The sequence below is a fragment of the Sorex araneus genome, chromosome 1 (genome assembly GCF_027595985.1).
Source record: "Sorex araneus isolate mSorAra2 chromosome 1, mSorAra2.pri, whole genome shotgun sequence".
Classification (NCBI taxonomy): domain Eukaryota; kingdom Metazoa; phylum Chordata; class Mammalia; order Eulipotyphla; family Soricidae; genus Sorex; species Sorex araneus.
In genome coordinates this window covers 334,899,048-334,923,174 of record NC_073302.1, presented here as the reverse complement: position 1 = coordinate 334,923,174, position 24,127 = coordinate 334,899,048, and the positions used below count along the sequence as shown (strand labels likewise).

At 45.0% G+C, this 24,127-nt stretch overlaps 1 protein-coding gene across 5 annotated transcripts in view; it reads right to left on the bottom strand.

Moving 5' to 3' along the window:
• ANK1 (ankyrin 1) overlaps positions 1–14,431 on the bottom strand; it is a 222,875-nt gene extending 208,444 nt beyond the window's left edge. The window contains exon 1 of one of the 5 annotated variants that reach the window (XM_055144529.1): positions 13,931–14,431. In XM_055144529.1, coding sequence (XP_055000504.1) covers positions 13,931–14,056 — 126 coding nt within the window. In that variant the 5' untranslated portion in view covers positions 14,057–14,431. The remainder of the gene's footprint in view (positions 1–13,930) is intronic. The other 4 variants (XM_055144521.1, XM_055144484.1, XM_055144503.1 and 1 more) reach the window with 4 other exon arrangements.
• Between the last annotated feature and the right edge of the window lie 9,696 nt (positions 14,432–24,127).

Genomic DNA, 24,127 nt, shown 5'->3' with positions numbered 1-24,127 from the left:
TATCCAGCTAGATTGTTATTCAGATTTGAAGGAAATATACAGAACTTCATGAGCAGGAAACAGCTTGAGAAATGTGTAACCTTGAAGACCACTTTTGCAAGAAGCACAAAAAGGACAGGAGGAACTTCCCAACGTGTGGCATTGAGTACAGCACTCACTAATGGTGTGTATGGTTGCCCTCTACTAGATTAAGAAAGGTTAAAAACATAGCAATAAATCACCACAAATTGACTTTTATTGATTTATTTTTTTATAATTCCATTTGCCATTCCTTTAAATTTGTTGAAGCCAACAATTTTTTATTTCATATTAAATATGAAATATTTATTATTTAATTTAAAAATTAAAAATTTGCTTAATTTTTATTTATATGAAAAATAAAAATTTGCTTAATTTTTATTAATATGAAATAAAAATTTGCTTTATGCCTGCCAAAGAGGCAGGCTGGGGTTTGGGAGAGAACCTGGGGACATTGGTGGTGGAGAGAAGGGGACATTGGTGGCGAGTTTGGTGTTGGAACATTGGATTCCTAAAACAATTCTATTACGAACTACATCTTGAAAAAATTTTTGAAAACCATAATCTGGCTTTTTAAGACCTGCTCTATATGGGGCAATATTGATGTGTAAGTTTAAAGTGTTAAAGTTCAACCACATTGCCTATTTTCTAATATGTCCTTTTAAATGCAGATTCATTCAAGGAGGTAAAGGGCTATGGCATATGTCAAGCAAGAAAACCAATTTTTTTACATTTTTAAAAATATTTTTAGAAATTAAAAAAATAGTTGTTGTTGAATCACCATGAAATAGTTACAACACTGTTTATGATTAAATTTCAGTCATACAATATTTCAACACCAGTCCCTTCACCAGTGTACATTTCCCACCACTGTCCCCAGTTTCCCTCCCCCAAATCCCCTCCTGTCTTGCCACTATGATAGACTTTCTCCTCTCTCCTCTCTTTCTCTTCCCTCTCCTCTCTCTCCTCTCACTCCTCTCTTCTCCTCTCCTCTCTCCCCCTCTTTCCTCTTACTCCTCCTCTCCTCTCTTCTCCTCCTCTCCTCTCCTCTCCTCTCCTCTCCTCTCCTCTCCTCTCCTCTCCTCTCCTCTCCTCTCCTCTCCTCTCCTCTCCTCTCCTCTCCTCTCCTCTCCTCTCCTCTCCTCTCCTCTCCTCTCCTCTCCTCTCCTCTCCTCTCCTCTCCTCTCCTCTCCTCTCCTCTCCTTCCTCTCTCTCTCTCTCTTTATCTTCTCTCTCTTCCTCTCTTTCCTTTTTTCCTTTTAGGCACTGTGGTTTGCAATATTGTTACTGAAAGGGTATTATACATATCACTTTACCTCGTTTCACTCAGTTTAGATGATCATGTTTAAAGAAAGTTTGGCTTGATTATGGTTGCTTGGCTTGAAACAGTAAACACTTTCATTGGGGAATTCCAATCACATTATGCACCCAGGACACAATTCAGCATCTGAGATGGCCCTGAGGATCTGGCCTAGTTTGCTGACATATCCCAAATGGGGGAGGTCTCTTGGACAGAATCCAACCTGCCAGAATGAGCAGGATGAACTGTGGAAGGGCCTTGCTCTGCCCACTTAGCACCAGAGAGCCAACGGTCAGAAAGACAGCCTTCTCATTTCCGGCTAGCAGAGAACAAGGCAGCTTTCCTAAAAATCATTCCAATGAACTTGCCAGTCTCTGCTTCAAAGGAAAATCTTATGTCTCTATAAATTCATACAACTTTACAGACACTTTAAACTTTAAAGCAAATATTCTAATGAGCCATTCTTGATTCATATTATCTAGCATTTTAGATCAGGATCACATTAACTGAGTTTTATATCAGGTTCACTTTCTCCGGTCTTCCCTAATTTAAGATTGGCAGCAATACTAGATGAGTACTACCAACCTTGGTATGTAACCTTGATAAGGATGTTTATGCAAAATGAGCATTAAGCTAATTAGTTTCAGACTTTCACCACTTATGTTTTATTTAAATTAATGAGGAAAATTTTAGTGCCATTTTTACTTTTGAATCTTCATTAATCCATTCAGCAATCTTGGTACTGACATACTTATCTCTTCCACCCCACCCTCCATGTCTACAACCTGTTTCACTGGTTCCTCCAAATGGGTTGTGGGTTTGAGTGGGAACTAAGGCACTAGCAGAGGTATTTATTGATGCTTCCTGAATTCCTGTGCTTTACCAATAACTCCCTCAATCCTTCTAATATCCCAACATGGTAGCAATAGATACTATTCTCTCTAGTTTATCGATGTCAAAATTGAGACTCAAATACAGTGATTAATCAACTTACTCAAAGCAACATAGCTAGTAAACATCTAAGCCAGGACACCAGCACAGATCAGGCACCATTTAATCCTAAAGTGCACTTCATGGCTGCTGGGACATGCCCTTCAGTGATAGTCTCCTGGCACACTAACATCTCTTTAATGCCTACTTACCTTACCTCTGTGTCTACTGGATTAATATAGATCAGGGGAGACTGACCTCATCTTGTTCTGACAAAAGATTTTGCAATTAGAGTTGGAGACCAGAGATTCAGAAAACAGAAAGATGTAAAGATATAGGGAAGTAAACATTTTTAAGTGCTAGAAATTAAAAAGACAATCAACTGAAACATGTTGGAAAGAAAGAGACAAGAACGGAAATAATAGGTTAGGTTGGGAGGGTTAGAAGTCAGGTCAAAAAGACTGGACTAATCTCTCAGGGCAGTTAAAATCTATCAAAATTTTGATGATGTTCTTTAAGGATTCGGAACAAATAAAATTTATTTGGAATCACAAAAATTTCCAAATAGCCAAAGCCACTCTTTGAAAAAAAAAAAGAAAAAAGTCTGAGATACTGCATTTCCTGACTATTAGTTAAACTATAAAACTATAGTAATCAAAACACCATGGTACTAGAATGAATATTTACTGTGTGACCAATGGATTCAAACTGATGATCCAGAGATAAACCTTCAGATCTACTGATAGTCAATCTGTGACCAAGGTGCTGGGCGGAGCAAGGAAAGTCTTTTCTACAAGTGCTGCTGGAAACACTGAATAACCACATGCAAAAAATAAAATAAAATTTGATTCATATGTCACACCATATAAAAAAGCTAATTCAAAGTAGATGAAAGTCTTTAAAGTTAGAGACAAATCCATAAAATATACTTAGGAAAATGATAGAATACTCTATGATCTAGACCTCATAGGTCTTTTCAATGATGTGATCTCATCAGCAATGATAACAGAAACAAAAATAAAAGAAAGGAACTATATAAAAATGAAAAGTTTCTACATGGTAAAAGAAAGTTGGACTCAAGTAAAAGATAATACAACTAAATTGGAGAAGATATTTGCACAAAATACATCATATAAAAGACTAATATCCAGACTATATAAAGCCCTCACAAAGGTAAGCAACAAATAAAATGTCGAAAAAGGGGGAGAGGTGGGGACTGGAGCAATAGCACAGTGGGTAGGGTGTTTGCTTTGCACAAGACTGACCCAGGTTTGATTCCCAGCATTACATACAGTCCCTTGCCCACTTCTAGGAGTAACTCCTGAGTGAAGAGTCAGGAGTAACCCCTGTGCATCACTGGGTATGATCCGAAAAAGAAAAATAAAAGGATGAGGAGAGGAGATGAAGAGACACTTGCATGAAGAGGACATATGAGTAGACAATAAATATATTCCCTCACTTATCTCAGGGAAATCCAAGTCAAATAATGATGAGGTTCCAACTCCACAAGTAAGAATAGCAAATTTCAAGAACACAGTAGGGTGGGGTAGAGGAGAGAACTTTCATTCATTACTGGTAAGAATGCTGTAGGATTCAGGCCCTATGGGAAACAGTATGAGGTTATTTCAGACAACTAAAATTAGAGCTCACATAATGCCCAGTGACTTCATTTTGTCATCCAAAACACAAAAACATTAATTCAAAAGAACATATGTACACCTATGCCCATTGCCATAGCCAGGACACAGAACTAACCCAAAGTCCAAGAACAGATAGTCATATAAAGAAGTTGTGACACACACATACACACATATAATATTATATATAGATATATATACACAAACAATGGAATAAGATGCAGTCATAAAAAAAGAAATCATGAAATTCACTGCAGTCCAATGGAACTGGATGGTACCATGATAAATAAAGTCAGAGAGAAGGATAAATACTGGATTCTCTCACTTATCTGTGGTGTACAGAATAAGACAAGAGAATGCACGGTATCAAATTATGGCAAACCCATGCCAAGGAAGAGGGAAGTGAGTAGGAAAATGAGAAGGTGGATTGGTAAAACACAGGGTTTATTGGTCCAGGGTCTTGTACATTTTAGTGATATGGAGAGAAAGTAACTATGTTCATCAAAATTACAAGAGTTAAAATTAGTATAAGTGGGTGGGAGGAAAACTGGGGACACTGGTGTAGGGCAGTGGGCCCTGGTGAAGGGATTGGTATTGGAACATTGTACTCCTGAAACTTAATATTGAATAACTTTGTAGCTCTGCAATTCATGGTGATTCAATTTTTAAAAATCAGTGTAAGAATGTGGCCTGAAGTATAGTAAGCAAAGAAGGTTTTTTCCCTAATAAATTTGCTAAATAAAAGGAGTGGGGATCATGTGCTGAGACAGCCCAGAGAGGACAGCACCTTCCCTGGCCCCTGAGTCATGGCAGGAAGAGCCTGGAGGTCCTAGCCTGGAGGTCCTAGCCTGGAGTAAGCCCAGGATGCCTTAGTCCTGTAACTGTGTGGACTGCACTCAAGTGAGTCAGGCAGATACAGCAGACACCTGCCTATTATCACCTAATGACATTCCCTTGCTCCTAGTAAGTCTTTTGCAATAGAATGGATTTCCAGGGTGGTACAGAGTGCTGATGACGAAGGCCCCATTCCCTGGTGGAGAAAGATCAATGACAAGGCCCCATTTCCCTGGAGGAGAGATTTCAAGGCAGTCAAGTCCTATAGGGTCAAGGTAGAGGGTGTGTGAAAGTATGTGTTCTCTAGACAAATGCAAAGGCTGGGGGAGGAGAGGATCCTTGGGGCAAAGGGTTGGGGAAGAATGATTCAATAGGTCTGGACTGTGGTGCTAAAAACAAATAGTGAGGCCCAGAACAGGATGAACCATCCTGAAGAATTTGGACTACATACCAAAAGCCATGAGGAGCCCCCTGTCAGAGAACTGAGTATGCAAAGTCTAAAGACTTCAAGGATTATGAGGTTAGTGGCTCCTTCTAAGGGTAATAAATAGTTGCATAAATGAGAAAAAAAAGAAAAGGAGTGAGGAGAAGGAGGGGACTGTGGGTTATTGGTAGGGGGATACTGACACTGGTGGCAGCTTTGGAGAGGGAATATTGAATACTATTATTGAAACTCTGCTATTAACAGCTTTGTAAATTACAGTGAAAAAATAATAATAAATTTGTGAAAAAGAGTAAAACACTGAAGGCTTTAAAGGAGGGATTGTGGAAATCATATTTGCATTTCTGGAAGCTTGCTCTGGCTACAGCAGGGAGTATTAGACCCAATACACACACATTTTCAAGTTGGTTTTCAATGGACAGATTCACATGCCAAGACCCAACTGTCTAGACCTTTGGGACCACACTCCAGCTGCACTCTGAGCCAGTACATTCTGTTACCTACTGGGCTCTCATCCATGTCACCTTGGATTCTTTAGTGGGGGTGTGGTGTCACCTATATAGTGCACAGGGCATAAGGCAGAGAAGGGTTGGCAACCCTCTTAGATGATCCCTTCTTGTCCTTTCTTTTAATTTTGTTATATTTCTAATCACATTACACACACGTGTATATATATATGTATATATATATATATAGTATAGTATATATATTGCCTTTTGGGTCACACCCGGCGATGCTCAGGGGTTACACCTGGCTCTGCACTCAGGAATTATTCCTGGTGGTGCTCAGGGGATCACATGGGATGCTGGGGATCGAACCTGGGTTGGCTGCATGCAAGGCAAATGCCCTACCTGCTGTACTATTGCTCCAGCCCCTCACATTATATTTTAAATGTATTTCTTTTTTACTAGAAAATCTTCAGAACATATTTCAAGCATTGCTTTTAGTGAATGTAGAGCATTTCAGCAATGGGTGATGGTGCCAAAGTTACCTCTTTAAGAGTATTTGTTCTCTTTCCCTCAGCCCTGGGTTTGTTTTCCCTGATGCCAGGTGCTCCCAGCAGTCAGCTTCCTTTAGTGATTGCCAGGCCCTATGTGTGTCCCTGGCATGGGTGCCCTGTAAGGCGATCACTCAGAAGATATGCACACTAGCTTCTTGCCTGAGCCTCTCCTCGCCACAGGCAGACACGTGCCTGAATGCCTGAATGGACCACCTCTCTTCACCACAGGCGGACCCATGCCAGCATCAGCAGAGCTCCTAGCGCTCTCCCTCTCTCAGTGAGTCTCCAGAATATAGTGACTACTGTTTGGACTTTTTTCCTTACTAATCCATTCCTCTCCTCTTTTATAGCTCAAGAAAGGGAACACCAACTAACCACGCAAATACCAAATTTGAAATGAACTTTAGTTGGTATAAATCTCTCTTTCACATGCACACATGCACAAATACATGTGTGAAGAAAATATGACAGCAGACATAAAATAGAAACCATCATATTATCCTTGACTACTTACAGTACTCAGCAAGGTCAACTTTCTCTCCCACCCAGAAGTGTCTCCTATTCCTTGCAGATGCTCATGATCAGTCCATGCTTGGACCAGCCCCTCCCTCCGCTGGACAGTCCTCAGCATTCAGTCATCCCCACAGCCAGTTCTTCACTGAAGGCACAGTCACCTTTCACACTTCTGCCTGGTAGCCCTCGGGCCTTCCCCTGCCTACGGCCCTCATGACAGCCCCTCTCCAGCCCTTCCTGTTCTCTCTCACTCTCTTTCCTCCTATTTGGTTGCCAAGACTATCTTCTCCTCTGTGTGGTACTTGCAAACTATGCAGAGTGCTGTTGCCTCTGCTAATCTGCTGACCCAGTTCACAGTGCTAACTGTCCATGAAGACCTAGCCGCCACCTCCCTCCTAGGTCCCTCCCTTCCTCAGGCTCAGTCTGCCTTGCCAAGGCTTGCTAGCTTGCTTGCTGGACACAGGGTAAGTAAACTTTTTGCTTGGCTCTTTTTTGGGGGAACTGGACACAGAAGAAATAACAAGAAACAAAATTGTCTGTTCCCTCACCTCTCATCTCACCTCCAGGTTTTATCCTCTGTTAAGTCTTGCCACATTCTTAGGGTGTTCCTGTCACTGGGATAGAAGAGTTTGCAGGAGGTGGGAGATGCAACCCTGAGGACAGCTGTGTGGCTATGCTGGCATCTTGCCTCTCCCACCTCAGACTCACTAGAGAGGAGATGGGACAGGCCCTCTGCCACAGGTTATTCTGATAATTAACAAAGCGGGGGGACATTTCTTCCTCTCCCTATTTCTGCGAATGTCACCTTGAATCTAAGAATAAGCTGTAAGAGTCATGTCATGTGAGTCCAGGACAAAACACCTCCTCTGACCCTTACCCACAGACCCACAGTATGCTTTCTGTCACCTCCACTTCTCCACCCAATTCTCCTCACTCTACTTAATAATCCATCCCTCTCCCCCTCCCTCTTTCTCTCTCTTTCTCCCTCACTCCAGGTCTCACACATGCAGGGAAAATTTTCTACCACTGCCTGACTCTTCTGTACTCTCTGCTTCTTTGGTATGCACTGCCTAAATTGACAAGAAGTACAATACCTTCCTTTAGTCTCAGTTTCCTACTGACCAGCACACAAGACTTATTAGATACAGGAAATGAAATCCTAGGGATCAAGACAAAGTGTGAGAACTCTGGGAAAGGGCCTGGCCTTTGCTCATCACACCATGAACTCAAAGTCTCCAGGCAAGTGTTACTCAAAAAAAAAAAAAGGACGTCAGAGATCTAGGGATTCCTCTGTGCAGCCACACAAAGACAGAGGGGAATAGATGTGAATGTTGTCACTGTGTTCACCTGGGTAATCACATCTGCTGATTATGTGGTAGAAGAGGAGGTTCAGGAACAGAAAGTAAAGGGGAATATATTAGCCAAGCACAGGCCATCCTTAAGGTTTGTTTCTCAGCTTCTCTTCCTTCTGACTTCTTATCTTATCCCAGGTACCTGACAGGGTCCTTACCGTGAATGCACAAGCTGCTCCTGAGATGCAAAGAGGGGCCTTCACACACCCAAGTTCATCCAGAATCTGAGCACACCATTACTGTCCTAAGTTACAGCACCTTCCACCATTCTCTGCCTTTGCTTCTTCTCCTCTGGCAGCTTTTTCTATCAATTTTAAGTTGTTCATCTAACAGAAAAACTAATTGTCAGAGCTGGAGTGATAGCTCAGCGGGTAGGGCATTTGCCTTGCACGCGGCCGACCCGGGTTCGATTCCCAGCATCCTATATGGTCTCCTCAGCACTGCCAGGAGTGATTCCTGAGTGCAGAGCCAGGAGTAACCCTTGTGCATCGCCGGGTGTGACCCAAAAAAGCAAAACAAACAAACAAACAACAACAACAAAAAACTAATGTGTCTTTTCAGAGCCTAGCGCAGCCTTTAACATCCCGCAGGTCTTACACTCCCGAGAAGGCACCAGTGCAATGGGCTCTGGGTGAGCTTGCGGGTCGGAAGGCTGGGGTTTAATTGCCTGCTCTGTGTTCAAAACAAGGCCCCACTTTCATGGACAAAGAAGATTGATTTGCAGCTAACAGAGTTCAAGCTCTGGAATGGAGGGAAGGGTGCTAACAACAAACTGAAATGTATTACCACTTTAGGAAAAACATGGAGACATTTTCTCTGTGGACAACTACCCAGTCACATTGGTAATAGATGAGGCAAGGTGGTTGTTTTGTTTTTAATTTGCTGGCTAATAGATTTTTTCTTTTATTTTGAATGTTAAAAATGCAAATTTTCTTATACTATTATGAACTATTTTATTACACTATTTTGAACATAACATATAGAGTCTCTACAGAGGGGCTGAACCTTAACACCATGAATTTCATTAGCTCTGGTAGATTTCTGCACTCCACACATTTGACTAACAGAGAGGTCATCTGCCAGACCAGTGCCTAATCCACTTACTACCTCTATGGCCCAAGAAAAATTCTTGAAGATGGTAATGAGATTTTCCATTAAAGGAGAAATAAAGGCACTGTGGGGTAAAACATGGAGTGGGCTAACATATACAAGTAGGAACTAAGTTGCACCAAGAATCATTTGCTAATACTTGCTCCTTTTAATTAGTGAAGGGGAAGGGGAACACTGTGTTTTGTAAGCATTACCCTATTGAGAGAAAGAGAGTGCCAGTACTCTGGGGTGAGCAAGGAAAGTCAGGGTGCTGAGGGCTGGTTCAAGAGGTCCCTTTACAGGAAGGTTACTTGCTCGAGCCCTTGAGTTTTGGCTACTGTCATACCACCTTCAAGCAGTGGCTGTGAAGAGTGATGATGTGCAAAGCCCATAGTGTGAAACACAGTAATATATGCCCATAGCCTCTGCTCTCCTGGTCTCCTGATTGCTGGAAAGTGCAGGACACGCGGGAACAATCCCACCACTGCTCCTTGGCAGCAGTAGCGAGGGGCTGAGTCAAAGACGAACACAGCAGGCTGTGAAAATTCCCACGTTTTCAGTTACCAGCACCTCCCAAGCTCAGAAGGGCAGACCACTTCCATTTTTTGAGACCTCAAAGCTACTAAAATAAAAATCAATGCCAAAGCAAGATTACCAAAGTTATAGGGGTATTTTTAAAGTTTTGTGACTAAAATACTACTACTAATAATAACATGCTATGCAATATAGTTATGCAATTTATACATCAAAATCATCAAAATAGAGACATAAACAAATTTCAGTTCATACTGCAACATGTCTTCATGATGTGGTTGAGCAATAGGACCTACATTTCAGTTTGGATGAAGAAATTCATTTTCTGGTTATGTCAGTTAACTCTCAAAGCAAATTTATAGACTTATTTGGAGATTGCAGAAGTTAATACCTGAGACCCCTTAAAATGGGGGTCCTGGGCCACATGATGCCCCTGCCTCTTCTTCCTGTTTCCCCCATCTCATGTCCCTAGCTATAAAACTCGGTTGATCATGACTATTTCGGCTTCATCAGATTCCCAGAAATAGTCTTTGTCATCCTAATCACCTGATCAATCAAAGACATGTCTGTTGCGCCATGAAGGACTCTGGGGCTCTTGTAGTTGCAGAAGCAAGAAAGGCAGTTGGCAGCACCTGTGCATCAACACAGGAAGGCCACTGTCTACCCTGAGCTGATAGATTTCCTTTCCTTCCTGCACCTTCCTCTATTCGGCTCAGGAACCCCTGGGCAAAAGCATTTGTTGTGCCAAATGGCTGAAACTACTTGGCATTTAGTGCAGTGGGTCTTGCAAAAAGAAACTAACTACATGCTCCGTAGTGGAATTCACTGCACCAAAAATTAGGTGGTTCCACTGCCTGCCTCTAAAGCTCTACTGCTTTGAAAAGGACTAGAAAACAAGGAAAAATCACACTTGCTTCTGATTCCCCACAAAGACAGTCAATCAGAGAATGTATTGTCACCACAACACAAGCCTGCGACCAAGACAACATCCAGGCAAGGAGAGATCAATATCCGAACGCACTCATTCCACACTGACTGCAAGCCGATGGTGTGCCAGGTACTCCAAGAGCTACTGGGTTCACAGCTACAAATAGCTCGTGATCTTTTTCTATATCAGTGTCTTAGAATGAAATACGCAGACAGAATGAGGGACCAGTAATGAGCCCAGGACACACCATTCTGGGGCACTCCCAGGCATTGCAGATTGCAGGCTTGGTGTAACCCCTTAAAGTCAGGCTGAGATGCAGCTCCCTTCTCTCCTGACTTTATTCCTACACCTCTTTGCTGTCCTCCCCTTTCTTTATGTCTACCCCTCTTCTCCTCATCCATTTCTGGCCTCACTTTCACTCCAAATCTCTTGTCCTCCTTTCCTAATACAAGATCTGGCTAAACATAAAAAGCACATATTTTTATGCCCAAAGCTCCTTCAGCCCTAGAAAGCTTTTGTTCTAAATGTAAATGCCTGCCTTAAAAATGTCTTGCAATTTATTTGTTTCCATTCCTACTTTCAGAGTGGTGGAGGTGGGGAGGAGAGCTTATCAGTAAATGTCTTCAATGCTGGACTTTTTATTTTAAAAGCTTCAGCTCCAAAAGCAGGCTTTCTATGAGGATATATGCTATACAAACAGAAAACTGAATGAAGTCCCAGAAGAACGCAGGCAGTTTTAGAGCCCTGGAGTTTGAGCTCAATTCCCTGTGTCGAGGTGGTTTCTATCTGTGTCAGTCAGTGCGTCACAACATCAGCCTCCACCCCCCCGGTGAGCAGCACCCCTTAGCAAGCGCCTTCCCACACAATATCATCAACTGTAAAAACTGCAACCACCGCTGAAGTTACAACTGCGATGATTTCTACAAACGGTGCAGTGCTGCTCAATTAATCCTGTTAAGTAGGTTAGCCAGGGGGACAAACACTGTTCATATGGGTAAATTCACAAAGCCCTTCATTCAGCTCCACACTCATATGAATGACCAAAGTCACCAAAAGAAAATGTTCATTTGCATGTATGAAGTTCTTTCTCCATGTTCATAGGAGAATGCTTCCACAGTCTCCCAGGTATGCCTATTGCTTTGAAATATCCTGGAATATCCTCTGCTGCATGATTCTAATGTGAATTGCCTTGAGAAATAACTTTATTTGTAGATAATGGTTCTTAGTTAGACTTTACCTTACGCAAATCTTCAAACTCCCCTCGACATGTGTCTCCCTGTCCCTTGCTTTCTCTCAGAGCTCCTGCTGCATTGTTGGCCTCCTCCCTGGTCCCACTGAGATCTCTACCTTTGTTATGTTGTATTCTGCTATAAATTTGGTTAACTCTTCCTTCTAAGAGGGATCTCAAATATGATTGTATTTTATGGTGACTGTGAATTGCCATATACAAAGCACCCCCACACTCCTTTTATGCCTTATTATGCCAAAGGATCAATTCTAAGAGTTTATGTTATTATTACAACTTTAAATAAAGATTTCTTCTTATTTTTGTATCAAGCATAGTACCTAGGATACTGCATAAAGTAAGAAAAATCTGTATGGGAGGCTTTTTTCAATGCTTGCTGACGCAGTATACTGCAACCAGCTAGTTAAACAAAAGAATATAATTCAAAGGGAGGGAAATATATTATCAACTACCATTGAAAATGGAAATAAAATTTACTAAGAAAGTCATGATTAAAACTAAAGAAATAACAAGAATGTTGAGACTGACACTTCTATATCTGTGCATTGCTGTCAAAATTCAGAGTTATGTGCAAAGAGTCTGAAAATGGAAAGAAATCAATGAAAAGAAGGAAGCCTTGTTTTGACTATTACTCAAAAAATGTAGTGTCTGTGAAGTTAAGGAAGAAGCTCCAGAGCAAGAAATGGGATTAAAAAAAAACATTGGGTGAGCCATTGGGGGAAGGTTGGGCTTGGTTGAACGAACACAGTCAGCCAGGATGGAATGCCAGAGCACTGCTTCCTGAGAAGAAGTTCCCATTCATGCCAAGAAAGTGGGTGAACACCATCAGATACCACCAGACTTCCCCTGTCTGACTCATAGGATGGGCTCTGATATTTCAGACCCTAACAGAAGAACCTGATGAGATTTCCTCTCTGAGTGGCTCCCACCCAAACTCTGATTCACCATCAGTTTGGGGAAGGCCTCTTTTTCCCTGTCCTGCTGAAGGGGTGTTGCCTTGTGCAATAACTATTTACACACCAGATAGCAAACCCTTCAAGAAGGAGGCATTGCCTCTGGCGGGAGCAGGAAAGCCTGGGATTGCTGGTTACTTGGGTTAAGTCAGAGGCCAAGTCTGCCTGTAGGAAGGGACTAAATGTTGGTGTTTCTGGGAAGAGTCACCCACAGACAACTTGTCCCTAACACACTCTGCTATTAGTCACAGGCTCCAAACTTCTTTCCAAGACTAAGTTATGGGGGGGAGGTGGGAGAATATTCGCTTCTCAAAGGCCTGGCCCTGCCATGCCGAGGGACCAGGTTTCCCAAGAAGGTCACTCACAGGCCATGCCCCACTATGCCTCCACGGGTTACAGTGTCCCTCCTGGAGCTGAGTTCAGTTCTGGCTCCAGTTCCCAGAATTGCATCCATGTACTCCTGGCTTGCTCCACAGGGGGCTCTAGGACATTTTGGCCAGAGCCCAGGGAACAGCCCCCTCCCTTTACTCTCAAAGGTGATTGGCACTTCAAGGCATTTATAACCTAAGATATTTCTAAAGGTGCTTGGAATCATAGCTAAGAAGACCCCCGGCCCAGAAAGGAAATGCTAATCACAGCAAGTGAACCGAAGGGGCCTGGTCACTGTGGGGATGGGGGAACACTTGCCTCCGTGATCCTCCACTCAAAGGCCTGGTCCTGGGACCAAGTTGGGCAGCACCATGCCTGGCCTGGCTCCCAGGGGAACTCCCCCCACCCCAAACCCCTTTCCCATCGTGAGAGACCCGAGCACGGAATGGTGCTAACTGCCTCTCTCCTGATCCTGGACCCAAAGGCTCCAGGATGCTGAGGACAGAACGGGAGCAGGGAGGGCTGTCCCCCGCGCTGGAGAGTGGGTCACCCTCGGGATCCGGGAGCCGCGTTTCCCCAGACCAGCTCTCTAGGGAGCCCGAGGGGCACGTGCAGAGAGGAGCAGCCCCACTAGAGCCGGCCCCGGGCCTGGGGCCAGAAAAGTTGCTCGCGGCGCGCGCGGGCCCGCCGGGCTCTGTCCGAGGTGCTGAAAGGTCCCGGCGGCGCCGCCCGCTCTGCCCTTGGCGCCGCCGGCTGTGCCCAGCGCCCCGCTGCAGGCCGCTCACCTTTCTCTTACGTTCGCGCGAGCGGTTCCTGCGCTTCCGGATGGATTCCTCCCTCTCCTTCTCCTGGAGGGCCTGCGCCTCGGTGTTGTCTTTGATCTTCTTCAGCTGTTTGGCCGCCTGAGCCATGGCGGGTCACGGAGTCCCTGACACTCACCGGTGCCGCTGGCGACACCCCGAGCCCGGGGAGGAGGAGAAAGGGTCTGGGCCGGGCGGGATCCAGGGGGGTGCGCCGGGCGGAATCCAGGCGGGATACGCCGGGCAAGATGCGCCGGGAGGGATCCAAGAGGGATGCGCCGGGCGGGATCCGGGGGATGCTGCGGGATGCGCCGGGCAGGATGCGCCGAGCGGGATCCAGGAGGGATGAGCCGGGCAGGATGCGGTGGCGGCGGCCGCGAGGCGCGCGCAGGGCGGGATGCGCCGGGCAGGATGCGGCCGCGGCCGCGGGGCGGGACGCGCCGGGCGGGATCCAGGAGGGATGCGCGGGGCGGGATCCGGCGGGACGCGCGGGGCGGGCTGCGGCGGCCGCGGCCCGGATGGCGCCTCCCGCCCGCGAGGCCGCAGCGCGCTCGGGCGCCCGGGACGGCTGTGGGCGGCGCGGGGGGCGGCGCGGCGCGGGGGCGGGAGGCGGCAGTACTGCGGCGAGGGCCCGGCAGTCTGCGCGGGAGGCCGCGGGGCCCCGGCGGGCGCCCCCACTGCGGCGGGGTCGCGGGGGAGCAAGGCCGGGCCCGGGGCGCGGGGGCCTGGGCAGCGGCACTGCCCCAGGCAGACCCTGCGGGCCTCCGTTTGCATGTCTGCCAGTTACGGAAGGGAACGTGGCCAGACGGAGTGAGCACTGTTCCTCCGGGTTCTTTCGACGCGGGCAGAACTAGGTCTGGCGCGGGGATCGCCCGCCCCCTTCCCAATACTCTCACACGCCCCCTCTTTGGCGACACCGCCCGGCCGGTGTTCGACTGGGAAGAGCCACACAAGTGATGGGTTTGGGTCTCAAAAGCCCGGCCGCGAGAGGGGGAAGGGGCCTCACGCGCAGCCCCACTCCCCGCCTCCCGGCCCGCGGCGAAACTGCTCCGGACTCGCGCGCTCGGGTCTGGCCCCTCTCCCAGTCCAATCCTTCACCGTCTGTTGGGACAAAATCTTTGTTCACGCAATACTAAGGATTCGTGGAAAACCACAGTTTAGAACTGGAGTCGTTATTATGAAATGGTTTGCTCCCTTCGACCCCCTGAACTGCGGGCTTCATGTCACCAGCTACAAGACTCTGGAAGCAGGAAGCTATTACACGCTCAGAAATTCCCCCAACGGGCCCTGCACCGCCCGCTCCCCTGCTCTGCGCCCCTGCTCTGCCGTCACTGCAGGTGGCTGAATCACCTTTCTCCTCTCCAGCCTCCAAGCTTCTCCCCTTGCTAGAGATTTCCTCTCACGCCTTCCATTTCCCTTCCAACGCCCTCTTTGCAATCCTCTCTACCTGGGTGTTTGTATAATTAAGGTGCAGCCTAAACCTGACCCTAACATGTGTGAGCCACAAGCCACAAGTCTCGGATGTGAATTATATTTTGAAATATATAAATCGTATATTTATATAAACCGTAAATGTAAATTTACTTAAAATGTAAATTAAAATTAATTTTAATAATGCATTTCATTCAATATTTTAAATGTTTTATTGTGTTACCAATATGAAATTATTAGTGAGTTGCTCTGCATTTATTAACTAAGGTTGCAAAATTCAGTGTGTGTCTTACACTTAGAGCACAGGTAAATTCAGTTCAGGCACATGTTCTTTCCTTGAAAGCAGAGCTTCCCAGGCCAGCCCACTCACCATTGCCAAGAGGTACAGATCTCATCTCCAGCACAATCTTTTCTCTGAGAGCAGACCCTGGGCCCTGCACCCGACCCCTTACAACCCACACACATTGTTAGGCTGGACTAAACCCCTTCTTGTCTCTTGCCAATCCAACTCTTATACTGCAGGTCACACAAACCTTTTCAAACACAGGTCTGATTATTGTATCCTGGGGTGACTGTCTTTCAGAGCAAAATCTGTCCTACGGTGTATATGGTCAGGCGCCCACCTCTTGCTTGTCTTAATACAGATCTGGTACCAGATCTCCAGCAGCCTTGGGCTGGGTCAGTGCTGTCCCTCCCCAAAAACTTGTCCTTCCTGTCCCTTCCCCATCCTGTTCTGTCCCTACTCAGCCCACCCCACCAGCTAGCCAATCCCAACTCATCAGACCTCAATGTAGTCCTCATTTCCTCAAGTAGTCCCTCCTGGAGCCCAGATCTCTACCTGTGGCTACTCTTCTTTAGAGCATCTGCTCTGGGTGACTGACTCCTATCTCCCCGTGAGAGTCTTTAGCTCCAGAGCAAAGGGGCAGTGTCTGATCTGATTTAACTCACCATTGTATCTTTAGTACCTTATATGGCACCCGGTATTTTGTAGGGGATCCATAGATATGTTAAAGAAGCCAACAAGTCTACCCTGTTTTGACTTAAAGAATAACAATAAAAATTATTGCACCTGACAACACTATCTTACAGTGCAGCACAGAGGGGTAAAGTAACTAACTGAAGGTTACATAATAAATAGTAGAATCTGAGCACTACCCATGAGCTCCATACTCCACAGCTCACAGGGATCATTGTTAATCACCATGCTGTATTAATCTCTTTTATTATCTATGAACAGGGATGCTAATCATACATCCCTTAAGGGAATGCCGGGAGGATAACAAGGGGAGAGATTGAGGCATGATCCTGTAGCATGTCAAGTGTTATATTGACTTTAGTTTCTTAGTATGGGGGGGAGGGGTGACAAGCTTAGATAAATTGCTGTGGAAGGCCCTTTACTGCTCCAGGATCTTGATTCTTCCTAAATATCTAAATCCTTATCAGAGTCTTTTGGAGATTAAAAAAAGAAAAGTTGTGTCCTTGAGATTCAAAGGGAAAATATGGATTCAAAGGTCCTGACTCTGTACCCCTTCAATCACTTTTTTATGACAATGGCTCTGGCTCTGGATTTCCAAAGTACCCACTGGGGACCATATACAGCCACAGTCACATCCAGGAGTCATGAGTGAGTGACCTGTCTTGGTACTTTTGCCAACAGGCAATGATAATGATTGCCACCATTTATTGACAGTTTGCTATGCACCAGGCACTGGTCATCACTTACATCATATTTGTTGCTCACCATAAGAGCACTGTTATCTCTTGTGGCAGGTGTGATAGTACAGCGGGGAGGGCGTTTGTATTGCCCATGGTCAACACCTGGGTTTGATTCCCCGAGCATCCAATATGGTTCCCAGAGAACTGCCATGGTAATTCCTGAGTGCAGAGCCAGGAGTAACACCTGAGCACCACTGGGTGTGGACAAAACTAACCAAACAAACAAAGTGAAAAAGAACACTGACATCTCTTGGTCTATGGAAGGAAGCCAGGTGTGTTTATTTGACTTCCCTGAGGTCACACATCTAATAAGGAAGAGTCAGAATTCAGACTCAGAGTCCAAATTCCAAGTCTGACCCCAAAAAAGTTTCTCCTGCTTAAGTAATTCAGCCTTCTGTGGTGAGAAGTGTGGTCACTGGAGTTAGACACCAACAGCAATACATCCAGGTAGGCAACAAGGGCGAGTCTCAGTAGCAAGGTTGGAGAGATTGTCCGTCAGTGGACACTTCTTTATGGCCTTGGTTATATAAGACCCAATGCCTCCTTCAGCAGACTAGAACTACAGAGTCCTGAGTGCACCCGCAGTGCGGACAGACTGCTCACTCCAATGTATGGGACATGTACGTAGGAAGAAAACTGAACACTCAATGTGGGAGACAATCTTAAAAGCCCCTTTCTTTCTCCCAGGGACAATTATTATGTAAGTAAATGTTATATTTCAGAGGGTCCTTTAATTTAGTTGTTGAGTAAAGGGCAAAGGATTCTTATTTTTAATTTTTTTAATTGGGTTTTTTTTAGCCATATCCAGTGGCACCCAGGGTTACTCTTAGATCTCTGCTCAAGGATCACTCCTAGAGGAGCTGGGGGACCATATGTTGTGCTTGGGATTGAACTCAGGTTGGCCACATTTGAGGCAAGCACCTAACCCACTGTATTATTTCTCTGACTCAAGAGATACATCTTTACATTAAATTTAATTTAATTCACAGAAAGTATATTCAGTGGTGCACAGGATTGACTCCTAGTGGTGCTCAGGAGACCAGCAGTGCTCAGACTCAAGCTTAGGAGTCCACAATACTAGCATGGGTTCCAGTCCTCTGAGTGATTTCCAAGCCTGGATTTATTTTTCATAATTTGCTTTCTTCTCTAAGATTTCCAATTGATTCCTCCAACCCCATTCTGTTATTATGCATTCATGTAACTAGACCAGTTTGAGTTCTAAAAAGATACATCATTAATGATTAATAAAACTTCCTCAGATAAAAGCTGCCTCCTTGACTAAATAATATAAATAGATAAAATACACAGAATGTACCAGACTTCTTAAGCATATTAAAGCCAAATAATAACTGCATGAGGTAGGGCCAATATCTGCATTTTACAGATGAGAAAACTGACATGCAAGTAATAAATCACTTACTCAAGATTAAAGGCTATTAAGTCATGAAACCTAGAATTTGAGTTAGCCCAGTTAATCTCTTCTTTTGGAAGGTTAGCTACAGTTGCAATGCTCAGGACTTATTTTCTGGTTCTGCACTCAGGAATTACTCCTGACGGTGTGATCACTCAGAGGACCATTTGTGATGCCAGAGATTGAACTCAGGCTGGCCTCAAGCAAGGCAAATGATTTCATTCCTGTGCTCTGTCTCCAACTCAACCCAGTTCACCTTTAATCTGAACTTCACTCTAAAGCTAGAGCTAGCTTCCCAGATTGAGAATGGGCCTTAAAAGTTCTCTCTCTCTCTCTCTTATTCCTGAACCCCTTTTAGGAAAAAAGAAGCCAAGAGAGGTTGACCCACAAACCATCCAACCCTGCAGCTGTTCCATTCAAATTTGACCAGAAATGTTCAATCATGTGGAAGAGTAATGCCCATGGAAAATTCCAGAATTCCAGATAATTCCAGACTCTAGAGGAATCACTTTCCCAATCAATGAGAGGATTGGACTCCTTGGCTCACTCTCATTTTCCCAGGCCAGATACCTCCAGGAAACCCACTCTACATAGATTCCAATCCACCTTTCTAGTATACTTCAACACATACCGCACCAGACTCTGCCCTCTTGTAAGTGAGTAAACATTAAAAACTCAGTCTTCTCAGTCTTGCTCTCCATGGAATTTTCAGAGCCTTCCTTCACTCACGCCATACTTCCACCTTTCCCATCACCTTGAGAAATGTTCCTGTTTTTGTTGTAAACTAGGAACCAATCTCTGGTTATAGGACCAGAACAAACAAATGAAGCCAGTTCCCGATGACATCCCATAGACCACTGAAATTATCATGGCATGGGGGTCTTAACTTATACAAAGAACAGGCAAGCATGCCCCAGTGATGTCGCCAGGCCATTAACGCCAGCAGGGTGCCGCTTGACTAAACTCCTGCTCTCCACCAGGCCAGACCGTTTTTCTGTATGTCCTTACTTCCATAAACCCCACAAATTAGCCTGAAAGTAAGATGGGTTTGGAGAAAGGCCTCCATTTTCTCAGGCTTCTAACACAGGATAAACTTGTTTTTCTCACATCAATCCATGTCTCTAAAGTAACGGCCTTCAAGCAGTCAGCAACCAAATGTTGAAAAAACATAAAAATTACTCAAGCACCTTTTCTGTATGATATGTTTCACATATTGAAGGATATATTCTCCTCTATACTAGTCCAAATTAATGTCAAAAGTTCACAGCAAAGGTGAATATTGAGCGCAAGAATTTTTCATTTCCTGTCCACAGTTTACAAATGAAGGCAACATATTGTTTTAATAATTGCATTTTCCAGGGTGGAATTTAAAGAGATAAAAGAGCATATAAGCCAAAGAGTTCAGAGAAAACAGACAATTTTATATTTGGATTCTTGAAAAATGCTGGTATGAAATTTATTCACTCAGGTTGAGCTGAGTGAATAAATACAGAAAATAGAAAATGCAGAAAAAGGATGACTGCTGCTTCAATGACCCTGTCTGCTGCTCTCCCTTCTGCTTTACTAACCCTGAGAAACTTCCCTTCTCTTCTGTCCTCAGAAGATGCCATTGTCTTCAACTTCACAACTTCATGGGAGAAATGGAGGCCCCAGGTTAGCTTCCTGCACATCCTTTCCATTCTCACCTATCCACACTCAGTCCTTTACCAATGCCTTGCCTTTGGCTTATTCCCTATATCTCATTCCTTCTCATCTCTTCAAAAACTTAAGCCCATCCATCATACTTTGACTTCTCAGATCTCTCTTCACACCTCGTTGCCTTCCTGTATTCTCCTCAGACCATCACTCTCTAATGATGGTCTGAGCCAAGCTACCAGAAAGAGTAATCAGCATGTCCTTACCTGTGCTCTTCCAGGAGCGGTCTGAATGTCTGGACTGTGCCCCACACCACAGCACCTATAGTTACACTCTAACTTGAATTTCATTAATGGTACATTTGACCTGCTGTAGGCCTCTGTAGTTTCTAAGACACCACTCTCTCTTTTCTATCATTTAACCTCCTCGTTTTAGGGTTGTGTTCAAGTCTTTGGCCTCATACATGTGTCAGGTCTAGGTTTGTGCAATTGTAATGTTCACACAATGAAAAAAATCACCAATATAGCAATATATTTCTCAAAATATTTCTGTCATTAGGAGACACATGGCTGTATTTTGTTTTAGTTGACACTGCCAAATACTTTTCCAAAGTGCAATTTACATCCCCACCAGAAATAAAGGAGAATTCCAATTGCTCTAGTTCTCCGAGGCTTAATGCTGTCATTATTCTTACTTTTTTTGTATGGGCCACACTTGGCTGTGCTCGGGGCTTACTTCTGGCTCTGCACACAAGGATCACTCCTGGTGAGACTTGGGGACCATATATGGTGTGGAGAATCCAACCTCGGTAGCCCATGTGCAAGACTGACCTATACTATCTCTCTAGTTCTGCCATTATTCTTTTGTTGCAGCCTTTCCAGTGACTGAACATTTCTAACCTACTGTGGCTTCCATTGTATTCTCTGATTAAAGAAGTTGTGTGCCCTTTTATGTGGTTATTTGCCATTTTACTCTTCTTCCATGAAGTGTCTCTTTAAGCCTATGATTTGACTGGATTGCAGGTATTTTGCTTATCACCCTCTGTACATATATGCCTCTTCCTTTGAATCTCGCCTAGATTCTTTCCAGGAGCTCCTATAGAATTCTAGGTTGCTGTGGGCCATCTCCCCAGCACACCTGCCCTCAACACTCTTCACTCTGAGCTCCCCTCATGCAGCCTCCACATGGCCCCATGTGAACCTCTCGCTATACTCACTTGGTGAGGTATTTTCCAGAGCTTCCAAAATATGGTGCTACAGATTGTGTGGCAGCCTCCACAACAGAAGCATGAGTGAAAGCTGTTAGCCAACATCAGTGTCGCCAGTTGGTTCCTCCTAAGGGCAGTGCACGAGTTCCAGGCCTCTCTCCTAGCTTTTGGTAACTCAGCTTCTTGATTTGAAGATGATGTCATCCATTTATCTTCACATCATCTTTCCTGATACATATCTACCTCCACAATTACAGTCTTACAACACAAACACATACACACTTTTAGTTTTTGTTTTTGAGCCACACCTGGCAGTTCTCAGGGATTATTCCTGGCTCTGTGGTTAGGGATCACTCCTAATGGGCCATATGGGGTGCCAGGGATCAAATCTAGATCAACCATGTGCAAGGCAAGTGCCCTACCCACTATACTTTCACTCGACTCCTGCACTGGTCATACCTCAGTTGTGCTCATACCCTCCTGGCAAGCTTGAGGGACCACACAGTGTGCTGGGGATTAAGCCTGGGTCAGCCACATGCAAGGCAAATGTCCTACCCACTGTACTATTACTCTGATCCCATACATTTCACCTTTTCATAACACCACCAAGCATACTGGATTATTGTCCACCCTAATGAACTCCTCTTCATTTGGTTGCCAGTCAAACCCTTTTCCCAAATTATGTATTACACATACCACTTGTATGACTTCTCACTTGTCATTCCATTGATCATCGATTTGCTTGAGTGGGTGCCAGTAATGTCTCCATTGGTCCCTGTCATGTGCTAGTGTAGCCCAATGGCGTCTGCTCACTCCAGGCATAAGAAGAGCCTCAAACTGTTCATTCAGGGTCTCGAGGAAGAAGTCTAACCATTTTGTAGGTGGGTGGTCACGCAGTCTTTTGATGTCCCGTGGAATCCAGTCGGAAATAGCTCTAGCCCAGCGTCCATCTCCAAATAGCATTACATGTCCGGCCCATCTGATTTTCGACACCTTGGCAAAAAAGACAGCATTCCTGATTCTTGATCTTCAATGGAGGTAGGAACTCCAGATTCCTTCTCTCATTTGAGTGAAATGTGATATTCCAAGCATAGCTCTTTCGATTCCATTTTGGGATACCGGAAGAGCGTTCTTATCCTGTTTTCGTAGGGCCCAGGTCTCTAAGGCATATGTTAGTGCAGGAAGAACAGTGGAATCGAAAAGATGTACCCAGAGCCAGAGGTTCTTCGTCCTCTTAACCACTTCTCTGATGCTCTTGAAGGCCTCCACACTACTCTCTTCCTCCTGCACAGCTCAGGTGTCAGGTCGTTTGTCATGTTGAGTTCTCGACCTAGGTACACATAATTGGTGCATTTGGAGATGTTTGTTCCATTGAGAGCAAATGGAATGTCAGGAACTAGTCCATTTCTCTTCAACATTCTCTTTGTGAAATTCAGCTGTAATCTGACCTTTCCACACTCACGGTCGAAGTTGGTCAGCATTCGTGCCACTTGGCTAATGTTTGGTATTATTAGAACGATGTCATCAACGAAGCAGAGGTGGTGTAGTTTCCAACCATCTATCTTCACTCCTATTCCTTCCCATTCCAGTCGTCGCATGATGTTCTCAAGGGTGACACTGAAGAGTTTCAGTAAATGGTATTGCCCTGTTGAACCCCTCTCTTTACGTTGATGATCACTTCCTTGTAGAATGGTGAGATCCTGGTGGTGAATCCGTAATACAGCTCACGGAGGATCTTAATGTACTGAGCTTCTCCTTTCACTGTGTTTCTACCCATTCATTCAGGCAAAGGTGCAGAAGGACCTTCCCCAGGGCCCAGCTGAAGGGTACTTCCTTAAGCTACATCAGACAGTTGTTGGTCCTCTGTCACAAAAGTCAATCTTCTGCTTACCAGATCTTCTTTCTCCATTCACTGCTCACTTTTGGTACAGTCTCACCCCACCCTCTTTGCCCACAAACAATATACAGACTGCTGAGTTCCAGTTTTGTGCTGAGTGGCATGTTTATTTGATTTCACAACTACTCACATTCCGGAAAACTGGGGTGCTACTCCCAGTGTCACCTTGAGTGAGGGGCACCACCAGGGAGGACTCCAGAGGTTTGCCTTTGTCACAACAAATCCAGCTGCATTTGATTGTGAGGGACTCAGAGTCCCCCAAAGATTCTAAGATACTCTGAGGTGAGGAAAGAGGAAGGACCCTGAGGGCACAGCAGTCAGGAAGGAACAGGGGAAATGAGTCAGCAAAAGGACTGAGGACGGCTGCACTGACTAAAACTGATTCAGTCACCAGAACCGGGTCAAGTGGCTGACTGTAGAGAGGATTCAGGGCTGGGAGAGCAGAGGGACACTCATCAGCACCTCCGGGAGCTTGAAACACAGGGTCTGGATGGAAGATGTGTCCATGCATCTGCCAACTAAAGAGAGACTGGGATTTGGGGTGCGCTGGGAGGAAGGAAAGCACTAAAAGCCTTTTAAGACTTTCAGGGCTAGGTCAGATCTGATTCCAAGGAGGGCTCTCCCCTTATTTAAAAATCTTTGCAGGTTGGGGGCTGGAGAGATAGCACAGCGGGTAGGGCGTTTGCCTTGCACGCAGCCGACCCGGGTTCAAATCCCAGCATCCCATATGGTCCCCTGAGCATGGCAAGGGGTAATTCCTGAGTGCAAAGCCAGGAGTAACCCCTGTGCATCGCCAGGTGTGACCCAAAAAAAAAAGCAAAATAAAAAAAAAAATCTTTGCAGGTTTTGAACATTCCTTACCCTGAGTTTTAGCCGTAGCTCTCT